The sequence below is a fragment of the Cyanistes caeruleus genome, chromosome 12 (assembly GCF_971803275.1).
Source record: "Cyanistes caeruleus chromosome 12, bCyaCae1.hap1.1, whole genome shotgun sequence".
NCBI classification, from domain to species: Eukaryota; Metazoa; Chordata; class Aves; order Passeriformes; family Paridae; genus Cyanistes; species Cyanistes caeruleus.
In genome coordinates this window covers 12,530,036-12,557,017 of record NC_141712.1, presented here as the reverse complement: position 1 = coordinate 12,557,017, position 26,982 = coordinate 12,530,036, and the positions used below count along the sequence as shown (strand labels likewise).

Sequence of the window (26,982 nt, the reverse complement as noted above, 5' to 3'; positions counted from 1 at the left end):
ATTGTGCACTTGGCCTTATCTTTGTCTGCAAGGCTGATGTTTACCTTTGAAAAGGAAATTATTATTTTTGAACAATTATGGCCTCTAAGCTTTCATCATGTCTCTCTAATCTGTAAAACCTTTGCTTCTAGTGTACTGTCAGATGCTTAGTGAAGTTTTAGGAAGATAACGTCCTTAACAAAAGGGAAATAAATGGTTTTTTTTTAAATAAAAAAACTCTTTTTAACAATGATTTGAGCTGATCAAAATATTATTGATAAACTGGTCTTTTAAATACCATAAGGATAAAACTAAGATACTGCAATAGGCAGGAATGAGCAGCTGTAGGAAGAGAGGGGAGAGCAGTTCATTAGATTGGAGATAGATTTACAGTGGGCAGTGTTGTGCTGTTTTTAAAAAGACAGGCTTTGCACTGGGTGTGTATGAACAGGAGCATTGACTACAGAAAGTCTTCTTGTCTTCTGAGGAATGGTAGGCCTGGAGCTGAAGCAGAGAGCTTCTCTCTCTGAAGAACCTAAATTAAAATAATTGGTAGTATAGTGAAGCCTGTGAAGAAAAAAAGAAAGAGACTTTGCTTTTTGACTTAAGAAAGGCAGGCTGGGGGAGAGAGATGGGTGAAACAGGCGTGACCACAAGACCTGGATATAGGTATGTGCAGTTATAAATAGTTACGCAGAAGAGAAAGTGAAATTAATAAATTCTCCTTGAACAAGGTGATCACAACAATTCAGCTGCAAAAGTATTCAGGCTAGACCAGAAGAAAAACTTTTCTAATAGCAGAAATTATTGAGCAATAGATTAGATGGGCAAGGTTGTGCAGTGTCCCTTTGTGGAGGCCTTTAATGGCAGGTTTAATTTAGTGAATGCTCACTCCTTCAAATGAATGCTCTTACCTATGCCCAGCATAGAACAAAGCAATGCACGTGCAGCTGAAGCTTTAGAGAAGAGCCTTGCTTGAACCTTTTTTTAACATATTATTTTCAATCTTGAAAGAAAGATTTTCAGTGGATTATTTCCTGGAATAAAACTTGTAATAAGAGTTAACAGATGAAAAAAGTTAATACTAATTTATTATCAGGATGGTAAAGCATGTAATAGCATGAAAAACAAGAATAATCACAATGTGAGAATAGAGGAGGGGCATATATTTACTTTCAACCTGTTGCAGCAGGAAGGGGCTTAAAAAGTAGTGGTTAGCCAAGGTAATGAAGTATTTTCTATTATAACGTTGTCATGTGTCTCTGAAGTCTCACCAGTCAAGCTTTGTTGCAAAATCTCTCAAATTAAGAGGATGGCATAATAAATAAAACTTAGTCAGTTGTGGTATTGTGTTCCTTGATGGTGGTGATGCAGTTCTCAGCATTCTTACAATAACTAGCCATGGAAATTATTCCTGTTTTCTGATTATTAGTATTGTTTTCTGCTATTAATAAGTACAAAGCATCTGATTGATACCTACAGGATTAAGCATACACTGAAGTGCTTAGCAGAAGTTGGGTCCTTAAATGACCCTCCTGTATTTCCTTTGTCATGGTACTAAACCTGCCGTGCTTCTTGAACTTTATCTGAGTAAGTGCTGCATACTGTATTTATATCAGACACATTTTATTGTTTGCATTTTGGCTTTATGAAATGTCAGAATCAATCTTATACTAATGAAATGTTCAAATTTCATCTCAGCTATGAACATAGCTGCTAATCCTATAAGATGTTTACTCTCTGCCTCTCTGGCTATGTATAGTAACAGAGAGTCTGCCAACTTAAGCACTGCTGACAAACGTCTCCCTCTTGCTAGTCAGTCTAATAAATGTTATTTCACTGAGTAAAGATTTAAAATTAATTAATTCAGTGTCATTAAAATCCCTTGCAACCTTTGACAAGTTTGCTCATACTGCAGGCCAGTAAAAGTAGTTACCTGAATATTGCATGTGCCCCTGAATCCCACCAGATTTGCTAATTTTTATGTTTTAATTTTAAAATTTAATTTTAATCATTGTGCAATATAACTTTTAATGGTAGTAGCTATATTTTAGGTGAAAATATGGAAGAGAAAGTGGAGAAAAAGGTAGGTTGTTTCAAGAGATGCAAAACAGAAGGGAAAAAGGTAAGCTAAAGGGCACTGACCAATCTTCCAGCAAATCCTACAGAGTAGCTACCAACCTCCCAAGCCTTTCTTTAGAATTTCTCCTGTGGCATTCTCAAAGTGAGAGCTGTGTAATTCTCAGCATGAAATCTCAGGCTGCATGCCTGTTGAAGGCTGTGGTCAAACAGTTCACAGCACTGTCCGGTGTGGGTGTGTTTGTATATGTAGGGACATTTTTTACATTTAGTTTCTAAGTTTCAGGCCCTGATTTTCCACATCCATGAGCTCTGAGTAGCTCTTGGCACCTATGCAAGCACCACCAGGAGCCTGCTCAGGCAGAATGGTGTATTTATTTGCACTGGCATGGTGCCTGAGGAATTACCCAGGAATAGGGCTCTGGTGGGCTGACCACCATAGAAGAAAGGTCTTGACAAATGTTTCTCAGACATCTGATACCATGGGAATACTTTGTTTTAGATGGGAATTGCAAGGGATGTGGCCAAGCAGCCCTTACCCTGTGCAGCTCTTCTATGAATGATCAACAGAACTGTCACACAACACAACCCTTGGCTGCACTCCTGGGGCTCTTAGTCCTGCTGGGGTCTTGAGAAGGGATGAATGGGCTGAGCATACAACTGTTCTGCAGAATGTCCCCTGTAAACCATTTAGGAATCTGGGACCTTCACCTCCCCTGCATCCCCCCTACCATGGAGCAAGCCAGTGAGGAAGAGGATGCAACACTCACAGGAATATTGTGGGAATAAAGTTTGGCACCTCACTTGTTCTGATGCAGATAAGCACAAGAGTTCAGGAGCAGAAGTCACTGATGGTTTGGTGTCTCTGATTGGTGCTGCCCAGCTGACTGTGAGGAGAGCCATTTTCAGATGCTTTCCATCAGTGTTACTGCTCCTCATAGTTCTTATGGAGAGCAACCAGACAGGAATTATGTGATTTTGGCAGTATAGTACCAGATCATATAGAGGTATAACCTGACATGAAATCTGGATGTGTCATTCTGTTTCCACTTAGGTAGCAACACTGATGCAGCAAAGGAAGTGCAAATGGCTTTAATTTTCTTGGATTGAAAGATCTTTGTCCCAGAAATCAACCTCTGGTGTGGCCAGTGGAGACACCCTGTAATTCACCTTCCTTAAACTTACAGTATTTATGTCTTTGTTTCAGGGTGAACAAAGAAGGTTCACTCCTCTAAGTGACCCAGCATTGCCTTTATGTGTTCAGAAACAGGAGCCTTGATTTAAAAGATGTAGATGAGATTTATTCATAGTATATAGTTATCAAACCTCATGAATAACAGCATCCCATGGGCCTGTATTCTTGTGAATAAGTTGTTTCCCTCTTCTAATAGAATTGTTCTTATCAGATTCTCACCTGTTTTAATATTGCTGGAGTTTTTGCTTACTTGAAAGTGTCTTATTTTTGTATCCATGAAGGATTTATCATCAAATCCATGTCAAAGCAAGACAGAGAACTCCTGATTAAATAAATGTTTTCTAAGGTGACATGGGGCCAAATACACCTTTCTGCTGTGCAGGACTCACAGTGATCCTAAAGCAGCCCATGGACTTACAAACTTACACCTCAGGAAGTCTGAGACAGAAAGGTGTCATCCCTCAATGCCTGATTGAGACCCATTTTCTGTTTAGTATTTTTAACCTTCTCCTTCTGTTTAGTTCCTGCTCTGCCACTTAATGTAATGCCTGTTTATTGCAGACTGCTTTTAGTTTGGTCCTTTTAAAAGCTCCCTGAGGCACGATGATGGCTAGAAATTAATGTATTCCCTTCCCGCACATCCAGCAGATGTGTGTATATTGAGTTAGTGTCTCTAGTGTTCAGCTAATTTCTCTTCAGAGCATGGTTGAATCACTGCTACATACCAAACCCATTTGTGGCCTTTCCTCTAACTACAGGGATAGGTAGATTTATATATATATACATATATAATACTTTTGGCTTTAACTGCAAAGGGCCTGTGTGACTTGCAGATTTTTATGAAATCACTAAAGATTCTGTGCAATTGGAAGCACAGCTCCTGGTGCTGAATGCAGCTGGATTCAGCAGGAGTGTGTGCAAGGCAGCCTTTGCATCCTGAGACCTTGAAGTGCTTTCCTGTGTCATCTTTGCTTACCCATCTTTTTCTTACTGGTTGGAATAGAAGTCAACTTTGAAGAGACTACCGCTGGTTGAAATGCTGAGACTGGTTAATGTGCTAGGTAAAAGCATCCTTGCTAAGCATTAACATGCGTTCCAGTTAACTGTATTCCTGTTTCTCCTTTTCTAATTGAAATACTCTAATGTTCACAATACTCAAAGCTGTGATTGTTACATCTCAACTGTGGTTAAGGTCACTCATTTTACATCTAAAGGGTGATGCCTTATTTTCCATCAAAAAATGGAGGTCTCTCTCCACGGGTTTGCAGACCTTTGTATTGTCATCCCTCTTGACGAGGCAGTCACCAGAAGTAACTCTGGAAGAGCATTGGTCCTGTCCTCCTCTTCCAGCCCTACATAAAGCAAAGTGCCATCATACAAAAACCTGAAAATGACAACTTCAGACTGCACTGAGTTTACCAAGGTAAGACATCTTAAGCAGGATTTTCTGGAAGCTCCCCCCCCGCCCCTTAAGGTAGACAAAGTACCCTTCCCACTGTACTAAAAAGACTCAGCCATTCAAGTATTTTAAAAAATATAGATTTATTTTAAGCACATGAAACATCAGGAGAGGCACAATTAGAGAAAGTACAACATCACAATGAGCTTGTGGCCAGACTGCAAGCAATAACTTAGAGGCAGAGGTTACCATTTCACATATGAAAACCTGCTGAAAATTGGTTATTATTGTAGTAGACAGTCTAGGCTTTGCTCATCTCAGTTTTCATTTGAAAATATCTTCTCATTTCATCCCTTCCAAGTTTTTACTAAGAAGTATTTTCCTAAATAGCTATATATTTTAAATACTGGATAAAGTGCATTCAGATGAAGGATGGAAAAAGATAAAGGCCCAATTTCCCGTGCACTAGAGAGGACCAAGGCAAAACATATTCAAATCATTTACTAGAAAGATTTGGTTTTGAACCAAACCCCAAGAACACTGAGTAATGGCACAGTAATGCAAACATGGTTTCTAGGAGACAGCTTTAGAGTAGATACCAAGTACTAGAACTATGGTTTGACAGCATATTTGCCTTTCAAGCTTTGCAGAGCAAGGTCACATTCCTCTGTTGATAACTGCTAGAATAAAAAAATACACTGAAGTCTGAAATGTTCCTCCCACTGTGATCCTCAACAGTTGTTACTGTAAACAACATGGTATTTATTTTGAAATAGTCCATTAATTCTTAGGTCTTATGGTCTGCATTTTCCTCTAGACTGTAAGCTGCTATCTTGGCATTCCAATTAGTAATTTGTTGTTAGAAGTGCAGCCATTTCCACCTGTCACCAGCCTTTAGGCCTAAAGTGGTTTCTGTTAACCCCTGTGAACCAGCATGTCTTGTTCAGAAGCTTAGGCTTTCTGGTTCATAAACAGTTAAGGGCAATCTAAAGATACCCAAAAAACACAATCTTCAACTCTCAGCTTCCTGTAACTCATTTCTGTGTGTCTCAGAAATTTGAGAATGGCTAAATGATATTGCAAATGAAAACACTCTAGCATAATTTTTTTCCCTTAAGTAATGTTGGGGATATAGAGAAATTGAGCAGCACCAAAAATTCCACTTATTTTTAGACAAGTGGACTCCTCAGTCTGCATTCTGAGAGGTCACTGCAGTGCTGGAGCCTTGTACCCCTCTTAGCACACCTGTTACTTTTGTGGAAACGTGAACTTGGGAGACACTGAACAACATTCCCAGTACTGTGATACTGACATTAAGAATTGAACAGTGGTTTTTCCCTTACAATCAAACAGGAATAACTCCTCCTGTTATGAAAGTAAAAAAACAAAAAGAACCTTTTTTAAATTATAACTTCCATCTCTACATCAGTTGTGCTTATGAACAGCTGGGGAAAATATCCTGTAGAATTCAAGAGGTGAATTATTGAACTCTTCTCAGTCATCCTTTTTATCAGAGGTACTTGAGCAATCCTCTTCATTGCCTTCAGGACAGACTTTATTTCTTGCAAGTGGTGTTTCTGAGACTGGGGCTGTGCTCCTAACTGGGCTGTGTTTGCCTTTGGGTGGCTCAGTGTCATGCTCCTCAAACATACCTAGCTGGTGTCTCTGTAGATCTAAGTACGTAGTAAACAACGTGGCATATTCTGGATGCTTGAGTGCAAAGTTCTTGAACTCCTCTGAAAAACATAAAAAAACACAGATGCTACACTGCAGCAACAGAACCAAAGAAAATTTCACTGCCTGCTTCTTTCACTGAAGCTGATCTCCAGTTAGTTCCTTCTAAAAAATCCCAAGAATATCACACAAAGTATCTAGGTTTGTGCTTCAAAAGCTCTCCCCAAAAACAAGGTATGAGAACCATCAGGGAATTTGAGGGAATTAAAAAAGGAAACTCCCTGTCAATATGACTGTAAGAGTATTCTTTCTAACAAAAGGACATAACTTACCATAGGAGAGCTTCCCAGTTTCATCTGCATCTATTTCTTTGAAGAGCACAGAAACATCAAGCTCAGGCAGCCCCAGTGCTGACTGAATGATAGAAGCAAACTCATCTTCTGTTATAGTGCCATCTTCATCCATGTCAAAGAGCTGGAAGAGACAGAATGTGTAAAAATACTTTACCTATGAACCCTCTTGCACATCAGCCACTCATTGTTGCTTTCTAGCTTTCAGGAGCTCTGTGAACAATGCCTGGGATTTGAAGAGCCTGGAACTCTAAGCAGACACTTTGCAGAGCAATGTCCATGTCATAGCTGGGAACAGAACATTCTGCCAAAACAAACCAACCTCACAGTTGAACCTTGGTTCAGTGATAAAAATAATACAAAACTGATAAAACATAAACAAAGATGTAGATTTATTGTCACCATGAGCTATGCTAAGAGTCTACTGGATTCAGCCAGTCTATACTGGAACATCTTAGGTTTTAGTCTCCATTTTCATTAGGCACACCTGCTATCAGCTTGAACTCGCTATCATAGTTTATGCTCTGACATATCTAAATTTTAGTGTATGTGACTGATCACTCACTAAGGAATTAATTGTAAATAACATGAATTTTGGTTCCTGGAATGCAGGCAGTTGAGGTACACTGAGCATCCCATCCTTCCCAGTGCATCCATAACCATCTGCTATGAATCACCCCTGGAGAAATACAATGGATGGAGGGCTGTCATTCTTAGATATTTGCTACAGGCAAACTTTGCCATTGTGAAGGAAAAGACATTTAGTGGCACGGAAAACAAGCAGAAAAAGGAACCCAAGTTCCATTTTAGACAGGCTTTTACCAGCTGAACCAGTTGTTTTGTGCTGAAACTGGAAAGTAAAACAAATTACTGATTTTATAATCAGCACACTTGTTAAGATATCGAAGAGTATCTTAAGAGTCTAGGAAACATCACAATGGAACAGCAACAATAGCTGCTAGGCTTGCTTCTTCATATGAATCTGTACTGATTAAACATCCCTAAAAATGAACAAATCACCTTGAACAACTCTACTGCTTATCTGGAAAGAAGCCAGTGGCTATAATGGATTGCCACAAAACCTCTGGTACTTCCCAAGTATGCATGAGTACTAGGAAGCACCCAGTTTACAAGGAACGTGAGCAGTATCTCAGTATGTTGTTCAGTAGAGTGCATAAAACCAGATTAATGAGTAAAACAACTGAATCTGTGTCAAAGAGCCACTAAAAAAAGAGCTAAGGATTCACAGCATTGGTCATGTATTGCCTGCATGTATCTGAGATGTGAAAGGAGCTACTGCTCCTTGACTGCTTGTACTATCAGGGCACCACAGGACAAGCCAGCAGTTCTCAGATGCAGCCCAGTTTTGAATGTGACAGTCCTGAACAGCCCTTGATTTCTTTTCCCCTCTTTGTTAAGAACAATGGCTCTAGTGAGGTTTGACCCACAAAAGGATATTACTCCATCTATTGTGACATTGAAGAATCACAGCAGAAAAAAAACCTCAGGCAAAAAAACTACAAGTGCTGCTGAATCATTTTTGGAGTTAGCCTGCCAAGCTACATATTCATTAGTGCCTTCAGATGGCTTTTGAAACCCTTCTCTATGATGCCTGCAATTCTTCCCCTCCCTTTCACACTCTAAATGTCAATTGGTTTAAGAGAATTACTCACATTTGCATAACAGATTGAAGCTATAAACTTATGATTTGAAAGCTAACAGACTTACAGTCAGTCTTGATTTGTCAGGTTTGTAGATTTACACTAAATTGAACTTACCTTAAATGCCATCCGAATTGTCTCCTCTGTGTTGGCTGGGTTACAAAGAATAGACAAACCAATTACATACTCCCTGAAGTCGATGGTGCCATCTCCATTCTGTAACCCAAACATGCACAGCAGTAGTTATAATACTACTAACTGTAGTTAATACTACAAATCACTTTAAGAGCTCTTCTGTAAATCAAACACAACACATGCACTAAGACAGTTTACAATACCAGAGGGTTTTGTTCTTCCTGGGAAAAACCTAAGAGCTTGCTAAATCCGTAATACTAAGGCTGGAGTAGCAATATACATGTTTTCAGTAGCTACAACTGGGTAAAAATTTCTATTTTATAAAGCAGCAAAACACAAACAAAAAAGAATTGAAACAACTTAAAGTTTTTCTTTAGTACAGGGCCTTCAGGAAGGCTCTAAGAATAACTGGAACCCAGGTGCTTGAGGTAATTGTAGCAGTGCATGCAGCACTGGCACTTGCAGAACTTCAGAGACCAATGCAACAATCCAGAATCTTGATGGGACACAGAGCAGGTAATGACAGCATAATAGAAATGACAAGTAGTTAATTGTTTTGAATATTCACAATAAGGGCATTCATCAAAAATGTTTTAAAAGCACTCTGAAGTGTAAAGCAGAGTTCCCTTTGTGGATAATGTGTACTGCATTTCAACAAGAACATTATCTTAAAAAGTGGAGTGCCTACATATGAGAACAGCACAAAACTTTTTCAGCCAAGTGAGAGAGAGGTGGTTGGCTGCAGCAAAGAGTCAGACCAGGATTCTATTTCTGGCTCTCCTACCAACTTCTAATGTCTACTTGAGCATACCAGCTATTTAAAGTAAACTTTAGAATAATTTAATTAAAAACAACTCCTGAAAGAAGTTAACACAGCTGCGGCTGCACATGGAAATATGACAAGAAAAAAGACAAAATAAAGGTCAGTTTGCTTTCATTAAAGTGCGAAAACTCGGTAATCAAAACTGAGCGCAGTCTGATAGACAGAACTCCAGCCATTTTAGTGAGAAATAAAGTTACTATGCTTGCAAGATCATGTTGTGACTAGTTCTACTAAACTCTAGGACGCTGGCTAACTTCCAAATGCTCTGGTATTTTGGTTAAGGAGAAATGACGGGGTTGCTGCCTGGAAAAAGAAATGGAAGTTAAACTGAAAATACAGGAAAACCTTCAGTGCTTATGTAACACCACAGCAAAAAGCACTTGCAATTATCTTTCTATGTGTATCTGTGTCTGCAGCCTGAATATAAGAATATTTTCAGGAAGCAACATGTGAGCTGAGCTCCAGTTCTCTCAATGGCAAAGGAGAACAACAGAATTTGGGTATTTGTAGTTATGCTACACAAAACAATCAAAACATAATGTAACCTTAACAACTTCTGTTTTTCTTTAAGGAAGACAGCTTTCTGCTACTGTCTTCTCTATAGCATGCTATGGTAACTGGGCTTTTGTTGTTTTTTTAATATAATACAGTAAATCTTAGACTTTGGAAAACAAGAAAGTTGCACTGTCATAAGCATTCTCCATTTAGATTTTCACACGGACTGAAAGCCAGATGCAGTATAAAGTTTAAAGTACTACTGCATCAATACTTTTGAGGAGGTATAACACTACCTCCTGCTTGCTTCTCTATTGCTCAGAGCCCAAATGGCACTATGTGGCACAAGGGATAACTGAGTGCTTTTCTACTGAAGAACTGGGAGGAGGCTGAATGCCATTAGGAAGGAACTAGCCTCTTTTTTTCTGAGACAATATTACTATTTTTCTGTTTTCTATTAAACAAAGTGTAGGAGAAAAAGTCTGGACATAAATTGTAAGTCAGTTTCAAGTAAAAGGTTTCTGCAAGTATACCAGGGAGGTATACTTATCTTATCAGTTTCAAAAATACTATTTGCTAGGTGTAAATGCAAGATTTAGAAATCAAAGCTATGGAAATTTACAGACCAAACCAAACCAAACCAAACCAAACCAAACCAAACCAAACCAAACCAAACCAAACCTCTGTGTCCCTGGAGAAGGGCAGGGGCATGAGGACTCTCACATCTGGAGACTGCCTCTGCTGTGTATTTAACTCATCTTTTCACATTCCAGCCAGCTCGCGCACACCCGAGATAATTTTTGTTTAAAGCAACAGAACCTTGCCAAGAAATCTGCCTTATGCAAGAGCTGTTTTGATCAACAATGTAATCCTTAATTCAAATAAATGTACCTTTGACAGTTCATGTTACTACTTTTTTTTTTTTTTAAATCCAGAAGTTGACATCTTAGCCAGAACTGCATAACTACCTTGAGTGGGATGCTGCACTCTGATGAAATTTCACTCAGATAGCCAGAGGTTGACTTTGGCTGGCTGTCTGCTATGTGACTGCATAATTATTTCAAGTTTCTCTAAATATAAATGTAGTATTTTGTTTGCTTTATAACTATGTTTAGGCTTGAAGGAAAGAGAGAAAAGACTAGTTCATGGAACTGTAGGAGGGAGAAGATCATTGCAAAAGTAGCTTTGTGTAAGTCTTCAATTTTACCTGGTCACCAGTGCTACCTGACAGTAGCACTGAGGTTTTGCTTCAGCAGCCAAGTATGAAAAAGCAGAAGTAAAAAGGAAATGGAATGATTATGTAAGTTCACTGATCATTACAGTTATTGCAACTCTAATGCTTTTCCCCTTGTTAGAAATAACTGTACAAGACTCTAGCAGTGACTGCCTTCAGGCAAACAGCCTTTATTCCAGCTTAGAGACTGCTGACAAATCAGAACAGCAACATCAACACCAAACTTAGAAGCTTTTTTATATAACAGCTATACTCATACGCAAACCATTTTACATTAAAAAGTAACTAAGCTTAGATCTTTCCAATATATTCCCTAAGCTTAGAGTTTAGAATTTTCTGAAGACAGACTTATGCAACTGCCCAATCAACAACCCACACAAATCCCTCAGAAAAGCAGACTGGTGCATGCACAAGAGGAATCACTACACTTGAAGCTGATCCATCTACCGCTAGCTACATCTGCCTTAAAAGACTAAAGGCAAAGACTACAGTTGTACAGCAGAGCCCTCCACGTGTATCTTCCACACAAAGCTGCTTTTTGCCACGCCTTCACGAATACATGGTCAGCTGCAGCCAGTCTTCAATGGTCACTTTGACATGCCCACTTCCATCTTGGTCCAGGGACTTGAAGGCCCGGAACATGCTGTCCAGCCGCACCAGGCAGCTGATGAAGCTGTTGAAATCCATGCTGCCGTCCTCGGCGGCGTATCTGCGCACGATCACCTGGCACAGCTGCTCGTTCAGGTGGAACCCTGCAGCCTTCAAAGCGTTTGGCAGCTGGGCTCTCCCAACAGTGCCTGACTGATCAGTATCGTACTGCTTGTACACACATTGCCACTTCTTGACGTTGTTCCACAGATACTTGAACTCCTCAAAGCCCAGTTTGCCGCTCGTATCGCTGTCCATGACGGCGACCATGCTACGGCAGGTGTCCAAGCTGAAGCCATCCGTCTTCAAGTCTTGGTGTCTGGAAAGGACTTTGTTCAGGATGTCCCTTAGCTCTGTGGCACACACTTCCATATCATCTCCAGCCAGCTGGGCAAACAGGCGACGGAATTGTCTGATCTCATCACTCTCCTGAGCTTCCACATTTGTAAAATGATTGCGAGGAGGTGGAGGTGGCTCTGGATTATACTGAGCTGCCGCTTCACTTATAAGGTTGACGAGACCTCCAACAAGTCCTCCAATATTCCCTGCACCTCCACCTCCTGTTAGGAGCCCTCCAAGGCCACGTGCAAGGCTTCCTCCACGACTACTACCACTTCCTCCACTCAGCAAAGCTTTAGCAAGGAACATTGTGAAGATTTTTTGAAGCAAGTTACTCAAAGATCCAGCGTTCTGTAGCTCTCCGAAGCTGTTTTGCGTCTGATGTGGGTGTGGGCAAAACACAGCTTATCTGCATGCTTAGACTTCCCCATGTCTGTGCATGTCTCTGGCTGCCAGTTACGTCTCACTGGTTTCAGTCAGGTGTTGGTACGCCTCTATTTCTTTTCTTCTTTGCATCGTTACGTTTATGTGATTTGAGGAACCATTTTAGAGAAAAAAAATAATGAGGCTGAAACGCAGAAAGCAGTCTCAGAATGCCTGTGCTCATACCTGAAGTAATTTGAAAACAGCCCTGTTAGATGACCATGACTGTTCCTCAGTTGTGTGGATCTCCTTAAAGGTGCATGCAGCTTTGTACTTGTTTGTTTTCGCAATCTTTTATTCCCTCAAATTTTTAGAGAACTGAGCATTACTTTGCTAGTTCTTGTCACTGATGTTGTGCCATATAAAGAAATTGAAATGGTTGCCCTTAATTACTCTGGTTGCCACAGCACATTTCTGATGTAGGTACTGTGCTTCAGGACCCAGACCACATGCCTCAGGAGCCAATGGTCCAAGATGGGGAGGAAGGAATGACCAAAGGATGAGTAACTAGCTCTGTTAGAGCTTCAACACATTCAGCAGTTCAAGAAATAAATTTGGCTCTATCGTATTTTAGAGCTTGTCAAAAGTTTTCACCTGGAAAAATCCTGAAACAGTTTTAACCAGCATTTACCATGGCCTCCCAAGGACAGTGTACTGCTAAGACTAACTGATCAGGAAGAGTGATGGTGAGCTGGGAAAGCTCTTATAGTTAAGAGAAAACCTCCAGTCCACAGGCACTTTCAGTGTGTGTGCACTGCAGCACATGTGGAGGCCTAAAAGTAAGATTAATACTATCTCTTCTTCAGTCATTGATGCTTCTGGTATTGAGAGAAATGCAGCCATTTTTGCCATCCTCAGAGAGAAGCAGAAAATTGGAGAGATTAGCACTGACTAGGGGTAAAGCCTAAATGATCATGTTAACACACCCTTTATGGCTGGAGAGAAGCAAGAGGAGTCTCTGTAAAGTCTAACAGCATCCTTCACAGGCACAGCAGAAACACTGCAGTGCTCCAGTTAACACTTCAGTTAGCTTCACTCTGTCTTAAATTATCTAATTAATAACAGCAGCTAACTAAGCTATCAAAACATACATAAGATCAAAATCTGCAGTTGGCAAAAGAAAATATTCAGCTGTTACCAGCATGAAGATTATTGTCTGATACTGGTGCAGCAACTTGGCCCAAGTGATGGCTGCCATCTCCCAAGGCAGAAATGAATGAATGTTTTCCCCACTGAAATTTATGAACAAAACTAAGTCACCTACCTTGCTTACAGAAACTGTTAACCAAGAAGCATTTACTAAGCTGGACATAATGAATTATAATAAATATCCTTTTGGTACGTTATTTCTAACAAAATATTGTCAACAAGTCACTTAACTGATTACTCACCCTGTCAAAAAGTAGAAACAGCTCTCTGAGGACATCTGAAATAGGCAGCTTCAAGTACTCAGCAAACTCCTCAATTCCAATTCTTCCCCCTTTGGAAGCACTTGCAATAGCAGCAAAAGTATCCAACTGCTCTCTGACATGATTCCATTTTAGGCTATGCAAACATGAGGGAGAGGAGATATTTCTATACAGCAGTTCTCGGACAGATGGAATTTCAGTAGGAGTTATTAGTGTTCAAAGATGAAAAACTGCCAAACAGGGCATGTGTGTACAGCATTTCTAATGCTGTACTTCAGACCAGATATTTTACTTTAAATCAGTAATTAAGAACTGCTCCCCTCTGCTTATTAATATTAAAAGCAAGCAGTTCTGTACTTCGGTATGTCAGACTTCCATAGACTAACTTCCCAAACTTGGAATTGTCTGTCCAATTACTAGGCTGCTCCAGCAGAGAGCTTTTCATCACTGTACTTTCAGGTGTAACAATATTTTGCTCCATCATGCTCTAGGGTAAGCATTTCCTTGACTGAGGGAGCATGTGTCAGCTCTTATTAGCAACCTCTCTACCCAAAAGCCCACTATTCCTAGAGCCTCAGAAGCATCAGATCTCTGCAGAAATATACCACTGCACCTGGTAAGAATAATTAGGATTGCCATGTAACTATTCCAGATGGAGTTCTATAAATGGATATATAGCACATAATAATAAGTCAAGATTTATTAGACACACTGAGATTTCACCACAGCCATGCCAGGTTATTTGATGGAATATGGTTACATGGCTCAGTCCTCAAAGTCCACTGTATCCAGACAGAAAAAACTGACATCATTAGTGACACATGGCTGCACAGTAAAACTAAGAACAGTAAGCTGAAAAATCAGGCTGGAAAGAGGCTTTTTACTTCCTGCCACAAGCTGCCAGTACCTCACCACTAAAGCAATTGAAATTTGCACCAAGATTACCATCAAGTGCTTAAAATAGGTACTGCTCTTTCTCTCCCTTTGGTGAGAAAAATCTTTTCTCTTGCAACATTGGAGACAAAAATTACTTGGGATTAGTCCTTACTGGGATTTTCCTCATCTCTGACTTCCTTGTAATTTATGTAAGTTGTATGCATAAATACACAATATTACACATGGCCAAGTCTGTTGTCTGGTTATTTAATCTTTGGCAGACAGCCATCAACACCTGCAGCACTTTAGTTATTATGCTACCAAGAGATAAAACTTCCCTTACTTGAGTTTCTTGCTAATTTTGGTGAACTCCACCAGCCCAGCTTCCATGGGTAAAGTCAACTGCCCTGCTGAAATCATCAGTCTGCAGTCTTCAAAAGTGTGATCAGTGATTGGAACATTCAAAGCACTGAAATAAAATTAAGGAAAAAGCAAAATCAATTTTGTATATGAAAAGATCTTTTTATTGATGGCTTCCCTTCTCTGATGTGCGAAACAAATGGTAATTCATTCTTGCACTGTTGCAAGTAGGACAAAGCAATACACACCATTTCATGAAACTGTGAAACCACACCGGGAAACTACATTATGGCAGCACCATGAGGTTTTAATGTTTACAATCTTGTAAATGCAGCCCAGTAATGCTGCAGAACGAACCACCACCCACTTTTCCTTGCCAAGCAGAACAGATGATTTTATTCCAGTTTTCTATGAATTGAACATACATTCCAATGTAAGACAACCTTCTTTATGCTCCACGTAAAAACGATCAGGCTAATGTTGTATATGAGTTTGACACCTCCTGGTGAAAATCTAGAGTAATTCCTATATATAGTACCTGGGACTTGATTAAATTGTACTTTATGGCTAGGCTGTATGTGGAATTTCTGGATATAAAAGAACAGCTCTCAAAGGTTTTACTGGTGATTGATTACTTACTTTGCCATGGTTTGCCGGACTCTGTTGGCAAAAAGAATTGGATCATTCTTTTCTTCCTCAGTAGGAACATGAACAGGCAGAAACTGAAAGGGATGAGTTATCCAATCAATTCAATAGTTACCACTTCATTAGGAACATGAGCAATTTCTTATTTTTAAGTGTAGGACAACAGGAGAAAAACATCAGCTGTGCAATGAGAGGACTGGGCGCTAGAGGTCTCAACCACCTTAGAAAATGCTCAGGCTCTTCTGCCCTCTCCACACAGTAAATGAGATTTACTGCAAAACTGCTTCTTAAGGATTGGGAGAAGCTTCTTTAATATGTAAAATCAATCCCCCAAAGAAGGAAAGTATAATAAATACATATTTAGTTAAAAGATTAAATGCTGCACTGGTAAGAATGTGAGTTTGAAATATTGCACACTTCAAAGATGTATTTAAATACACACTGCAGTCCCACCTCCTACATCTTAATTTTATCTGTCAGCATGTGACAGGTAAGTTTCCTGAACACTTTTCCCCCCATGACAAAAACATTAAGGAATCATAGTTCTGAGTTGTAAATAGCACACTAACTGGATACAATTTTGGAACTCCAAGCAGAAGGAAAAAAATCCCAACAACCCCCTCTCCTACCACATCTAGGAAACACCCCAGTTATCTAAATGGTAGGATGCTTTCTATTGAGGATTCAGTATTAATAAGTAAGAAGTTGGAAGTACTTTTCACTAAAATAGCCTCTAGATGAACTATTATCTGTTGTGGCATGAACCAGCACCTGTTTGCAAAGTAGTGTGTGTGGAGGAGTGCTTTGTTCTTTCTACTTCAGTCAACAGTGTTTGCTCACAGCCCTGTTTACTGGGCCTTTTTCCAGCTATGGTTATCATTTATCAGAGTTCTGCTGCTCTGCACCCTGCCCTTAATTCATAGAATACAACAATTCCAAAATAAGGTGTTTCTCATGGTTCACTGGAAGAAAGTTGTTAATTATGTGCCACTATCTTGCTTTAGTTATAGTACAGGTGCTGGTGATGCATTATTACAGTGCTAACTCTCCCATATAAACATAGTTCGTCCTGAATAGCCTTTTAAAATTAGTTTTTAAGGAATGCTGTCTCTTTATGATTAAAACCAGTGAATTTATGGAATTATCTGTCAAATAACCATAACAATTTTCTATTTATAATTAAAAGTTGTTTCCCCTGTAAGGAGAGGAGAAGTCCAGCTGTTCACATGAATATTTGAGATTTCATTCCTTCTGTAAGCAGTTGCCAGCTTTGTTCAAAGTCTGAAATAGGTCCCTGGTTATTACAACTCCCCTTCAGAAGTCACATAACTCTTGAACGAGAAAGCCCAGGCACACAGTACACAGAAAACTCTTGTCGTCACTGGTTGAGATGAAATCATAACTCCAGGTTTATCTATGCAAACATGGTCATGGTTTTCAAAGTGGTCATTTACGTCACTTGAGGCTGAGGTCTTGCTCACAGAGCAATGTAAATTCCTGGCAGCTTAAACACTACCTTCATCCTCTTCAAAAAAAACCCCTACAATTATTCCTAAAACCTGTTTGCCAGAAACAACAGCTGAGGAGCAAGAATTTGGTTTCTTGACCTCCTGCAGTGGCTGCACGATCTCACACCCTCAGCTGCTTATCTGCTAGAGAGTGGCAAGTACATCTTCCCAGTCAAACTCAGTCCTGTATCAAAAATCCTTCACACATCTTTCAGCAGCAAAAATATTTCTCTGATCTGTTTCTCCGATCCTGTGACCTAGTCTCTCTTCTAACAGAATTTGTCAAATGCTGTATTTTTTGCAGCCCTAAAACTCACTACCAGGCTCAGCCTCATGTTCAACATCCCAGTGTTAGAGCTGGACTGGACATGGACACACAGCCCTGGAGCCCATCACTGCTCTGAAACAGCAGGTAAAGGCAGTGCAAGACTGGTGGGGGTGGAGAGGCTACTTGCTCACAGGATGGGACAGCCAACAGAAATGTCCACTCCTAAAAGGAGTAGCTGGATTCCCTCCTTCCAAAAGAAAATGTGTTCCCTCTCTTTTCAGAAACTGAAAGGCTTTTGCACTGATGCTAAGAAATTAGTTTCATTCTGGGGACACATGTGCTGCTGTGAAAGCTGCAAATTTTTTCGCTTCAGTTTCATCTCTTGGAATATGAAATTTATTTTCTAACAAACAAGTTTGACTTCTGTTCTGAAGTAGGGGAAAATAAAGCTTTTCCTTCAACTGGAAGGGCTACATTAACTGTTTCTTGCTCCCTTGTATATAAATCACATAGCTATGCCCTACTGAACAAAATTATTAGGATAATTATCTCTTGATTACACCTTCTACAAATATGTGTCTAATGCATGCACTATACAGTCACAAGATGCTCCCTTAAAATGAATTTCATTGTTCCACAACACAGACTACATTGCCAATTGTTAGCAGTAACAACAGTGCCTGTATTCACAAAGCTTTGGACTCTGCTAAGTTCTGTGTTTTGCAAATAAAGAGCAAAAGATGTCATTTTCTCCCCTTCCTCAGGTTCCTAAACCAACTTAGTCCACACTGACAATCCTTTGTGGTCTGGTAGGGAATGTGTTTTGAAAGTTGTCTCTTTGACAGGGAGCAGTTAGTGTGGGTGCACACATGAATTCTTTTCACATTAAGAAGTGTGGATGTTGTTTCAGATGTTGCTCATCTGTCTCTGTGCTGTGCAGTGGATTTTAATGATCAAGGGAACTGGTTCCTCATATGAGCTCAGCACAAGTACTTGAATGAGCTCTTAGTTGTAGAAATCTGTGAGAGTCCAGTCTGGGGAGATGGTGAGGTACAGGAGGTTGCTGTGAAGGATTAGAGAAATGGGGAGGTAGGAAAAAGAAGCTGTTACCTTTGAAAGAATGTATGCTAATTCTTATTTTTAACATCTGTAGAATTCATGTGGTGATAATTAACAGTAATTTTATAATGCTCTAAAAATACATTTCTGGCAGCTGTCTTAGAAACTCATCAGAATGATACACACATATGGACAACAAATTTAATCTATTATTTACTGTGATGCTTGTTCTTGGTTCTGAGATATTTGTTTATTCTTCCCTAGAAATAACTAATAATATGAATAATGCATTTATATTAAAGCAGAAATTCCCTGGTTGCTAAATCTTAGTACAAAAATATTTCCAATTCTTACCTCAACTTCTAATCTTGTGAAGATCTGACACAGTGTCATTATGCACAGCTCTTTACTGCAGGCAAAGAGGAAGGAAAAATAAATTTCACTTATTTAAAACAAAAGTATTTGCATGTCAGTAGATAAAACTTTTTAAAAGCACAAAAACCAAAAGGCAGTATTAGGCAAGGTTTTTATGTACCTTGCAGTGAAGTTTCCTAAAATGTTACTTTTCACATATTTTCTAACAGGGCTTCAGCATATAGCTGCTGCTTGCTCACAGGGCAAGCAATTGTCTGCTCTCATGCACATTAACAATTCTGCACAGCTCTTTGGCCACTAAAATGGATACTGGATTTTAAGCTTTAAGAGCTTTGATTCTGAGAAGTAGAAGTAGAGTAGTTCTCTCTTTATTTTATCTTTTATTCTCTCAGCTGCAATTTAGGACCAGAAACTTCCTTATGCAGAACTGGATTTGTTAGTATTTTCTAGTCATTTTTCAAATTATAGTAACATTTACAGAGATGTGTTAATGAAGCGCCAGTAGGGTCAGGACTTCTTTAAAAAGTCACAATTTTAGGATCAACAGATAAGCTAGAGGGAGGAGGAAACTGCTGAAGAAGATAAGCACAGTCATTTCTACCTCTGATTTGCTCTTTGCACTGTGATTTTGAAGCAGAAATGCACATTTGATCTTTAAAGCAGATGCATTATAATAGAAAATTTTCAAGCAGTCTTTCTCTGTTCTTGTTTTGGACAAAATAAAAAAGGGAAAAGGCAAGAGAACCTATGGGATCCTGTCTATCTTCTGCACAAATCCACTCTAAATACTCCATTTTCTAACATAGCAGGTATACCTCCCAGCAAGGCACAAAAGTAAGAGAGAAGTAGTAAGTGAAAGCAGGAACTGTGTCAGGAGGTTTCTGAGCAGGAGACTGGTACTGTCCCGTCCTGGCTGCAATATCCAGGAAGTTTCACAAAGTGAGACAGTTCTGCATTTTGTGATCTGCATGTTTGTGCAGGGAATATTCTTCTGGTTCCAGTTAGTTTTGTTAAGCATCTATGGATTCTTCTCTATCCTCATGATTTTTCTAAGCAGCTCCTTTCACCTGCTCACAGATTCTGATTTGGGCCTTCACCATACCCAGCTACCAGGCTTAGAGCATTTCTCCATTCTGAGTGAATGGGCAGCCTCCTCCCTTCCATGGGAATCCTCTGATTTCATTTCTTTCTTTGCCTATTCCTACTGCATCTATCATAACTGAAGATACAGCTCTATTTTAATCTTCCAGTGTAAACCCTCCATAGAGGACATCTGTAGTATGTATTGGATTTGCAATGTTAATTAGTCTCAGTATGCTGATAAATGTATCAGCAATAGTAGTAACAGAAAAAAATCTTGGGAAATCGAAATGGACATTTTCATCATGTTGACTTGTCTAAGTGTCCAGATGTTAGGATTATATATGTTGAAATAATACATATATTTATATATAAATATATATATATTTATAAAGATAGCTTAAAATGTACTTATGATCTGCTCCACTAGTCCAAGTCTGTTTCAAAATTAGCTGTCTTACAAATGTTAGATAGTAAATCAGGACTACTGTACCTAGATACACTACATATTCCACATAAAAATGTGACAGATGGATCCTGAAAATGCACATTTTAATGAATGTCTGTAAAGTGAAAAGTATTTTCAGTGCAGTTGTGAAGGTTCTTGAATACTTTCCTTTGTTCTAGTGTAATGTGCAAAACAGGAGAAAATGGAAAAAAAAAAAAAGAGTGACAGAACTGGAAATAATATTTTCCTTTGCTAATCCCCTTTCTCTAGCCATTCTGACACGAAATCTACTGCATGACAGCATTATCTCCAGGTATTTCCCCCTCATAAAAACAGATCTAGAAGAACATGTGTCTTGGCTTAGTGGAATCTCCTTGGCAGACTGTTTAGCAACAGGAGAAAAACTTCTGTATGTAATTTTCAGTATGATTAAGAAACTTACAATGAATAGCCCTGCCATGTCCAGGTCACAGTATCCTAAGGAAAAAAATAAAACACAGAAATGTATGACAAAACCAGATGAAAGTTAGTGAGCATATAAATTACAATTCAAAACAGGCACAAGTTTAGTAAAAGTGGATGATGATTTTATAGGCCTGTAGTGAAAATAAATAAAGGTGCTAAGGCAAATAGGATTCCCTGCCTTAAAAATTTGGAAATAAGCATGGCAGACATTTATAAACAATTGGGAATAACATTTACAATCAGTTATATATAGTAAATCATTCACTCTGATTTATACAACAGAAGTAGGGAAAAGAAAAATTAGTAAGATTTTGTCAGTGAGCCTTACTAGTCTCTTTGGAGAGGCATTCTCATAAATATGTCTCATTTAGCTTTTAAGGACATTTCTGCATAATTCATCATGCTTTTTCTTTGATATTTTGTTTTTCTTTTTTTCCTCTATGTTTATTACTTCTTTTACAATGTGTACTGGCAGATCCTTAAATCTTATCAGTGAAATACCAATCTAGCAATACCAATCCCCTTGAATGTCACTATTGACATTCATTTGTAAAAGGATACACAAAGGAGTCTTTCCAAATAACAACAACAACAACCACATTTTTAATCTTAACAAAACATTAGGAAGTGAAAGTTTGGTCTTTTCTGGATTTGTTGGATGACCAGGAAATTTTAAAATAGTTGAAATGGTCCCAGCCTTACAGCTGGAGTAAAGTGGAGCTGCACAAGGAATGCTGCATGGAAAGAACATCCGCAAAGCTGCTCTCCTGAGGAGGGGTGCTGGATGTACTACATGGCTCAGCTTTGCTTCTGCTCAGAAACTTTGCAAGTTCCTTTGCAGAAAGGCTATATTGAGGTTAACCAAAAAGTGATGACTAATAGGGAAGTTGTGACCATTTTAGACTTCAAAGTACAGGCTCTGTGGCACTGCAGGAAGTCTCCAACTTCCGCCACAATAATTTCCTGTCTCCCCTCTTTAGCTAAGAAGCCCAGCAGAAACTTTGCATGGTCAGAATAGCAATTACACCATGGTGACACTTGGCAAGCCTGGCTGCTTCCAGGAGCTCTTCAGTGCTAAAGCTTGGAACAACATATTCTTCAGTGACTACGCAAAGTATTATTGTATGTAGCACTTAGGTCAGGTTTTGCCTTCTGAATTATTAGTTAGTAACAGAAGAATGTTCTGCTCACCAGCTTGTTGGGGTATCGGAGTAAAACAGGTTGGACAGGGACTCGTGGAACAAAGGCACCTGCAGCCACAAATTAGAACTAATTGTTACAACTAAGCTTAATATAGCAATTGGGAGATTTAAAGTGATTTATTTCAGACAACAGTACCTGGAAGGAGACATTTTTAAAAACGCAAGGAGAAGGAGAAGTGCTCTACTTCAGTTTTTTGTTTGTTGTTTGATTTGGGTTTTATATATATTGTAGGTTGGGTTTTGTTTTTTATTTGTTTTTAAATCATCATCACAACCAGCAATATGTCAGGACATAAAAGGGTTTGGCTCCATCTCAATGAGAAAGCTGCCTAAGATCCCTGGACTGTTCAAGCTCATTTTCTGTGCATTATCTCCCCACTAAAGGGCATTAATTTCAAAGGATGAGATGCTCACAAGACTTCTGAGCATGTACTGAATCACTCTGTGATCTATCATCACACGAGATATGGATCTGGGCATGTAGTAATGGTTTTGTAACACTTCTACCCAAGACACTGTAAAATAGTTAGGTTTTAAAAACACTGTAAAAAAGTGTCAGGTTGCTCTGCTTTCTTAACTTAAGGGCAGGACAACAATCTAATGATCAGTAATGCAGTGAAGTATGTTTCTGTCTTAAAAATTATTTGTTTTCCTGGCTTGCTAAGCATTTCACAATGACATTTTGTAACTTGGTTACTAAGTCTTGTATGGCAAAATTTACAGGAATCTAAGACAGTCCAACTGTTAGCTGAGATAAAAGAACATCATTTGAGTAAGTTCATACATTCATCTCATAACAATCACAGTTGAGTTTCTGAGTAAATAAATTAGATTAAAATTGTACCCAGAAAAATCCCCCAACTAACTAACAAAATACGTCACAGATATTTTGCATTCCACACAATAGCACAAACCAGAGAAGTAAGCTGACTAGTATATAAAAGTGGGTTTAGTGCCACTGAAACCTTAATAATGTAAGGGATTCCTACAGTGCTGTTGTGGATGATGTACCTTCACAAGTTCAATCCTTACTACAACTATCAAATTAATATCACATATTTTTTTCCAACAACAATGGGATAAAATCTCTCACCTTGTTTAAATGTTATTAGGCAGGATCGGTTTGTGCAGGTGCCTTCTGGGAAAATCAGTATCTTGGATTTAAAGAGAGAGAAAAATATATATGCACACATATATTTCATAAAAGGATTATACTTTAGTATCTGTTATGCACAAGCTGACATTATACAAGCTCTGTGACCTGTTGTACTGTATTTTATATCATTACTATTTCCAAAGGAAACAAACATATTCATGAAAGATGCTCACAATATTATTAATCTGGTTCATCTTGATTTGTAAACCAATACTTTCTAAGAAAGGAGCTCTGGGGAAAGAGCTCCTTATCAGTTCAGAAATATGGTACAAAAGGCTTTAAGTGTTTCACTTGTAATTTTAGTGTTGGTAATAATAGAATTGTTCCTCTGACAGCAGTTCCTTATTGAGCTGCTGGGTGTATAAATATAGGAGTCTGGGCAGAAAGGAAGTGAATGAGGTACTTGGGCATTTACAGGCAGAGATACTATCAGTGAGATGCCGGCTCTGATGAGATCACAACTTGAGCAGCAGAGCAAAAGGCAGAGAAGGCATGTGCTGTGAGCAGAGCTCTGAAGGCATCACACACCACAGCAGCCTCTGGTCCCCAGTGACTCAGACACATCAACAGCCAAAAGGTTTCTGAATTAGTGTCTGAGAGAGTACAGTAAGTGCACTGTGAACTGCAGTGTGACACACCGAATCCAGCGCCCTATGGAACACAAGCTTTGTGTTTCTCATAACACCACAGGATCACAAGCAGCATTCTAAAAACACCACGGCACCAAATGGTCTGGATCAAGTTCAAGGTGTGCTCCCACTTGAGTCTGAATGAACAGCTCAAGGCTAGCTGTTAGAGGCCTCAGTAGGTCACACCCAAGGGACACACACTGTTCAAGGGTATGACAGAGGCAACTGCACACAGCAAGTTACAGCCAGTCCTCCACAACACATCCGGTAATCAGAAACTGTGGCTAGGGCACAGGACTAGGAATCACCCAGTGATACCCCCAGTTGTACAGCTGACTCAGTCTTGGAGATTCCCAGATTACTTGACTCATAATCTATTTATGCCACAGTACATATCTAGGTTTCAGCCCAAGTGAAGCACTAGTGAAGGAGCCCATTTCCCTTTCCTCCTCATGCTGCTTTCAGCAGAGATCAGGTCTACCAGGACATTCATCCATAACAGTTTAGCAAATCATAACTACCAGTGTAGTATGTAAGCCCAGTATTAAAAAAAAATTGGCATGTGCACATTTAACTGACAAATTTTAAAAAATAATGGAGGCTCTAAAATTATTTAGCATAGAAAAATACATTAATGACTCAAAGGACCCTAAATGTTAAAAAAGCTTTAAGAAAGGTACTTATGAAGTAAAAATGTATGAAATAATGTCATTACAAAAAAAATGGCAAGTGTTGGTCTTCCCTACTTGAATCGTCTGTTTCCATAGACTGTTCAAAAAGTAGAGCAGTAAACAGCAGGTCTAGCTGTCACAGAAACCTCCTACTGAAGTCTATAATCCTCACTTACCTCTTAATTTTCTTCAAAAATTAAATTTGTTCCTCAGTGGAACAAAAGTGAAGGGAAAGTTAATTTTTCTTAGTCATTTAGGGGGTATTCAACTATGACTCAAGAGACATCATGATTTCAGCTACTGAACTATTTTAAGTAAATTAACCCCCAAGTAAACAAGTCAAGAGGGAATTCAAAACACAAAGCAAGAGTTTATACTCAAATCTGCCCAGGAGATGTTTGGAGAAAGGTCTTGTATTATCACTGACTGGATTTGTCCAGCAGCATGGCAATGACATTGTACTCATAGTATCTGAAGGCAATGTGAGACCAGAGTCAGTGCAACAAGAAGAAAGCAGAAAGAAACTCCCAAATGAGATGTCAATAGATGCACAACTACTCCCAGTCTTCCTTCTTTCACAGGATGTGGATTTCCATCCCAGGCCTCTGCTTTTCATATAAGCAGCAGAGCTGTTGCCTTAACACTCTCCTCTGTCCTGATCAGCCCCTGGCCCATTAGCTCATCGAGATGGACGCAGAACAGCAGCTTGCTGCTGAGCAATGACCACGGAAACACTGCAGAAGCAGTGCTGCTTCCATGTCAAAATACTTTCACAGTTCAGATCAATCTGAAAATATTGGATTTAGTGCATTATTAATCTGAAGAGTGAACTGAGCTCCACCTTGTCTATACCCTACATGAGAAACTAAGGTTTTGAGCTAAAGTACTGTTTGTACTGATCTTGGACATTCTGGTTTAGCCATCTCATCAACTGCTCATCCTCCACCTGGTGTGAGCACAGCTGTACAGTCTAGCTTCAGAATACTGATCCACACATACCAATGCAATTCATCTGCTACACTGAAGTCAGCATGTTAAGACTTGAAAAGGGAAAAGAGACAGTCAAGAGACATCTGCATTTGCAACAATTGGTACTGGCTGGATTTAACTGATCCATCTGTCACAAAAGAACTCCTTCTGGACACCAGATTTTTCCCTCCTTAACCCAGTCATATACCTGAGAGCTGACTTAATTTCTGTACACTTTAAGAAATCTATCCAGCTGGTCACTTGTGACACTGTGATGCACAATGAACAGGGAATAGGAATACACCACAGAAGAGATGTTAGTAGTGTATTTATTACCTGTGGCCACTGGCCTCTTGATAATGCCCGCCTAGTTATCTCAGCAACTGTGTTCTTCCGTGAATCAGGGTCTTGACGAGAAACTGCTACAGGCTGCAGGGAACTTAAAATTGCTGTGAAACAGATAAAAAAAATTGCCTTATACTAGTGCTTAGAAAACACATGGGGTTCAAGGCTTCCTAATAGCAAAAACTTGTTATTTGTACACTAGGAGACAGACTCCACACAAACAACTTTCAGACTAAATTGGTAAGAGTGTTACTTATCTCTTTATTCTCTTTCTGCAAAATGGGAAGACACAGAAGACATACCCAGCCTGCCAGCTGAGGAGCTTTACAGTAGATATAAACATGCAAAATTCACCCAAATACATTCTGTTACTTTTCACTAAGCATTTCCACACAATTCTAAGAGAGTGACCTGACTGAGTCTGTTCATGGGCCACGCTCAGGCCTAACTTGTGCAGACTGCATCCAAAATATAGTTTTAGCCTTCCCTTTTCCATTACAAAGCATGCATGGCTTCAATGTAAATTACAGGAAAAAAACCCTCATTTAATCAGAAGTCTACATTAGAATGCGTGGACCTTTGTGATGAGAAACCTGGCGAAGAATTATCTTTTCTGTCCCAATCCTGTGCTTTTAAGCTAAAATCAATATATTCTCTGTTCATCTCTTTTCCACAAAACCACTTTGCTGTGTTGCCTACTGTGTTTAGTTCTGAGTTACTGTATAGCTAGCAGAAAGTCTACAGCTGATTCTAGCAATAATGCAAATGGGGATTCTTTTTGTGCCAGAAGGAGGAGAAAATAATAGAAGCATGACTCATCTGATCTTTTCCATTCCCTGCATTTCCTTTTTGAGTAACTCTTTTATTCCTTCCTGGTCTTCCTCCCATTAAAAAAATCCATAACAGTGCCTGCAAGTTTAATCTTATAAATGTGGTATTTTCCAGACTACTGTAGTTTGGGTCTGTTTTGAAATAACCTTCACTCACATTTGTGGGCCACACTGTTAAGACAGCACTGGAACAGATTTTTTGAGCTCCTACTGGGAGAATTAAAGAGAAAGCTTCCAACCTAAGCAGCAGCAA

The 26,982-nt window shown here is 39.2% G+C and overlaps 2 protein-coding genes across 4 annotated transcripts in view; both read right to left on the bottom strand.

Annotated features, from left to right (window-relative positions):
• Positions 1-4,776: 4,776 nt before the first annotated feature.
• LPCAT2 (lysophosphatidylcholine acyltransferase 2) overlaps positions 4,777-26,982 on the bottom strand; it is a 29,481-nt gene continuing 7,275 nt past the window's right edge. For all 3 annotated transcript variants that reach the window (XM_086847235.1, XM_086847237.1, XM_086847236.1), the window contains 11 exons: positions 25,891-26,003; positions 23,223-23,283; positions 22,119-22,177; positions 20,905-20,939; positions 18,914-18,968; positions 15,719-15,801; positions 15,063-15,188; positions 13,826-13,979; positions 8,455-8,553; positions 6,659-6,800; positions 4,777-6,388 (listed from right to left, as the gene is read on the bottom strand). In XM_086847235.1, coding sequence (XP_086703361.1) covers positions 6,147-6,388; positions 6,659-6,800; positions 8,455-8,553; positions 13,826-13,979; positions 15,063-15,188; positions 15,719-15,801; positions 18,914-18,968; positions 20,905-20,939; positions 22,119-22,177; positions 23,223-23,283; positions 25,891-26,003 — 1,169 coding nt within the window. In that variant the 3' untranslated portion in view covers positions 4,777-6,146. The remainder of the gene's footprint in view (positions 6,389-6,658; positions 6,801-8,454; positions 8,554-13,825; positions 13,980-15,062; positions 15,189-15,718; positions 15,802-18,913; positions 18,969-20,904; positions 20,940-22,118; positions 22,178-23,222; positions 23,284-25,890; positions 26,004-26,982) is intronic.
• Positions 11,171-13,670, bottom strand: LOC111934582 (calpain small subunit 2). Its single transcript, XM_023934756.2, has one exon. It carries the CDS (start codon positions 12,318-12,320, stop codon positions 11,574-11,576), a length of 747 nt encoding a protein of 248 aa, XP_023790524.1. The 5' UTR covers positions 12,321-13,670; the 3' UTR covers positions 11,171-11,573.

What these genes read in the sequence shown, in the direction of transcription:
- LOC111934582 (XM_023934756.2), bottom strand. Translation starts at nt 12,320, where the DNA reads ATGTTCCTTGCTAAAGCTTTGCTGAGTGGAGGAAGTGGTAGTAGTCGT.